Source organism: Bison bison, unplaced genomic scaffold (assembly GCF_000754665.1).
Source record: "Bison bison bison isolate TAMUID 2011002044 unplaced genomic scaffold, Bison_UMD1.0 scf7180017851493, whole genome shotgun sequence".
NCBI classification, from domain to species: Eukaryota; Metazoa; Chordata; class Mammalia; order Artiodactyla; family Bovidae; genus Bison; species Bison bison.
The window spans coordinates 8,120-11,218 of NW_011482066.1; the positions used below are offsets into that span (position 1 = coordinate 8,120).

General features: G+C 47.3%; 1 protein-coding gene across 1 annotated transcript in view; it reads right to left on the reverse strand.

Annotated features, from left to right (window-relative positions):
• LOC104996556 (melanoma-associated antigen B16-like) overlaps positions 1–3,099 on the reverse strand; it is a 13,250-nt gene continuing 10,151 nt past the window's right edge. Inside the window, exons 2-3 of the mRNA XM_010850846.1 lie at positions 938–1,257; positions 1–586 (exon numbers count right to left, since the gene is read on the reverse strand). Of these exons, the coding sequence (XP_010849148.1) occupies positions 141–586; positions 938–1,226 (735 nt within the window). The 5' untranslated portion in view covers positions 1,227–1,257 and the 3' untranslated portion in view covers positions 1–140. The remainder of the gene's footprint in view (positions 587–937; positions 1,258–3,099) is intronic.

Sequence of the window (3,099 nt, forward strand, 5' to 3'; positions counted from 1 at the left end):
CAAAATAGGAACACACGGTCATATATACTGTTCTCCTTTCAGCCCCACCTCAAATCTAAATTCTATGAACACTAACTGCCTCTTTGAACAATGCATGAAGAAACTATCCCTAGTTGAGGAAGAAGCTGCTAGTCTCGACACTAGAACTTGGAGTGGCGGAGACCCTTGGCTGAAATTCTGGCCTGAGCTTTCTCTTTTTCATCTTGCAAAGCCTCCTCATACTGAGATGGGAAAGAACTTGGGTCAGTCCCATGAACCTTGGCGATGAACTTCAAGACCTTCATCTTGGTGGTTTCGGCATGAGCTCTGGGGCCCCACAGGAACTCAGACTGCGCAGGATCAGCGCTGGCCACCTGTCGGAACTCTAGGTATCCTTCCCTCACGAAATCTTCGGTGATGAGCTGCTTGGGCTCCCCAAAGATGAAGTGCTTCTTCCCAGGATATAGCCCGGTCACATTCAGAACTTCCCAAACTTCTTCTTCGGTGGCACAGTTGCCCTTCATGAAGATCACACCCAGGATAAGTATCAGGATGCCGACCTTGGGCACACCTGCTTCACCATGCATCATACCATCATAGGTGAGACCTGATGTAATGAAAATGCCATAGCAGTGGTTGGTGGGATCCACTTCCTTCAGATCAAGGCCAAAGAGCATCTCTATGCGCTCAGAGGCTCTCAGGAGGATCTCAGGGAAGTGGACTTCACAATCGTTATTGACAACCTGGAGCATATCTGCTTTTGTTACTGGCTCTTTCATTCGATACTTGAGCAGCAGGAAATTCACCAACACAGCTATTTTACTATCTAGGGCATCCATAGGCACATTCATGAAATCTGGCACAGCCTCTGAAGTGCCTGACACAGCCTCTGAGGAGCCTTGCACAGCCTCTGAGGTGCCTGGCACAGCCTCTGAGGTGCCTGGACTATTCTCCTCACCTTGATTCATGGAGACCTCATTTGATTTGCTGGATGCAGAGGCTGTGATGCCAATGGAAGATGCAGAGAAACTCTGAGGACCCTCAGGAGTACTGGGTTTATCACCACCAGGAGCCTCCTTCGAATTTCCAGGCATTTGAGGATGGGGGAGGAGATGGGTCTCCTCCAGAGCCCTGGAGAGCTGTGCAACCTCCAGGTTCTGGGACTGAGTGGAGGCTTGATGGGATTGATGCTGTGCACGTCGTGAACTCTGAAAACGCTTAGACAGTTTGATTCTTACGGGCGGCATTTGGCAGCAGTGGGCAATGGGAAATCACCACCTAAGGGAAAGAAGGCAGATATGAGTGGCCTCAGCTGGTATACTCAACTGTGCTGGCTCAGATAAAAGTTGCCTTCAGTGGATTTTGCTAACAGTGCTTTAGGGTCTCACAGGTCTCCTGGTGCTGTGTCCCTCATGAAGGAGGAATCTTAATGTTCCTCAGGGACCAGGCAGTCAACCCAGGCTAAAAATTCTCAGGGATCACATAGGCAGGTGTATTATGTCTCTGTAGCACCATTACCCTTCTGAAAAGGGTGGTTCCATTGGTTCTCACTCAGTTTCATTACCTTGGTCTGTGCCAGGATCTCTTCTCCCATGCTTAAATATGAGGCTATTCTCCTAAGACCAACTAATGTCACATCCCCTAAAATGACTGAGGAGGATGTGCTGAGGTACCTTCTCCAGAATCTCTGTGATTTCCCAGGGATGACAACAAAGTTAAAATTGTAGATGCTATCTCTGTTGGTGTTGGGGTCCCCCTAGTTTCACTTGGTATGTTACTTTGAATCTACATAAGTCTGGGGATCTCTACTTGCTGCCATAACACTGCCACTCAGAACAAAGCCCTGACCTACTGAGATCTAATTGGGGTAATTAGAGGACACAGCCCCTTGACATCTTTTCCCATAGACTCTCAGCACTGACAACAGTGCAGGGCTGAACTCTTTGTTATCCCTCTTCTACTGGGATCAGTGTTCCCTCAGTATTCAGTGTCTTTGTCTTGACTACTGGCAGGGCCTCAGACTTGATCACTCTGCAAACTGGTGCCAATCTGTCTGCATACAAGAGTTCCCTATCTTTCAGAGTCAGCTCAGGAAGAACTGAGGAAGTACACTTTCTAACTACCTCTACTAGGTCTTCCTTAGGCCAATAATAAGAACTAGACAATGTGGAGCTCCCTCTTTTCTTGGGTGGATTGACTCCTCAGACCTTATTCTTCATCCTTACTGTGACAGACCCTGGCCTCCTTCCTTTGCTGACTTCATATGATATAGGACATAGACCAAGGACATCAGCTGTCTGTAACATCCAAGAAGGAAGAAAGCAGGGAAGTTGTCCTGAGATCTTTGACCAGGTTCCCTAAGCTGATAAAGTTCTGGGGCTCTTTGACAACCCTATGTTCTGGGCTGGATTCCATTGTGTCTTTCTCTATGTCTCCACACAGACTATTGTACTGCCTCCTGATTTGTGCCACCTCCTTCAGACCATGACTGCCACCTCCCTAGAAGTGAGCTGATGAGACTTCCGGCTAGCCTTGTCTAGGACATCCCAGGGAATGAGTACAAAGTCACAACAGGTATATGAGAGTGTCCCATCTATGTTCGAGTAGATAGTCAGCTCTTTGCTTAAAAAAATGCCTTTACTTTGAATTTTGACAGTGTATGAGAATCCTTCCCTCTGATGACCAGAAGTTGTTCCTCACACTAGAGAGTCATGCCCCTGCAACCTCTGAGGAAGTATTAAGAGGATCTGACATGCAGAGTTCCCAAACATGAGACGAATACAGCTTTGTTGAGATCGTAAGTTTCTAGAGTTGATATCCCCATAAGCCTCAATTAGGATACTTTCCTTGACTTATAACAAGTAGTGGGATCCCACATTATGTTCACAAACCAATCTTCATAACCCTGAATTCACTAAGCAGTAAATGTGGCGATGTTTCAGTCTGATAGCTTTGCATGGGGCCTTGCAAAGCTGACAGCAGATCTAAAATGACTTTGGCTCCTATCTTCTGGGACGGGAAATTCTCTCAGTCCTTTCTCGGGGGCTTTACTTTGGCAACTAGTAAAGGCACCCCACTCCAGTACTCTTGCCTGGAAAATCCCATGGACGGAGGAGCCTG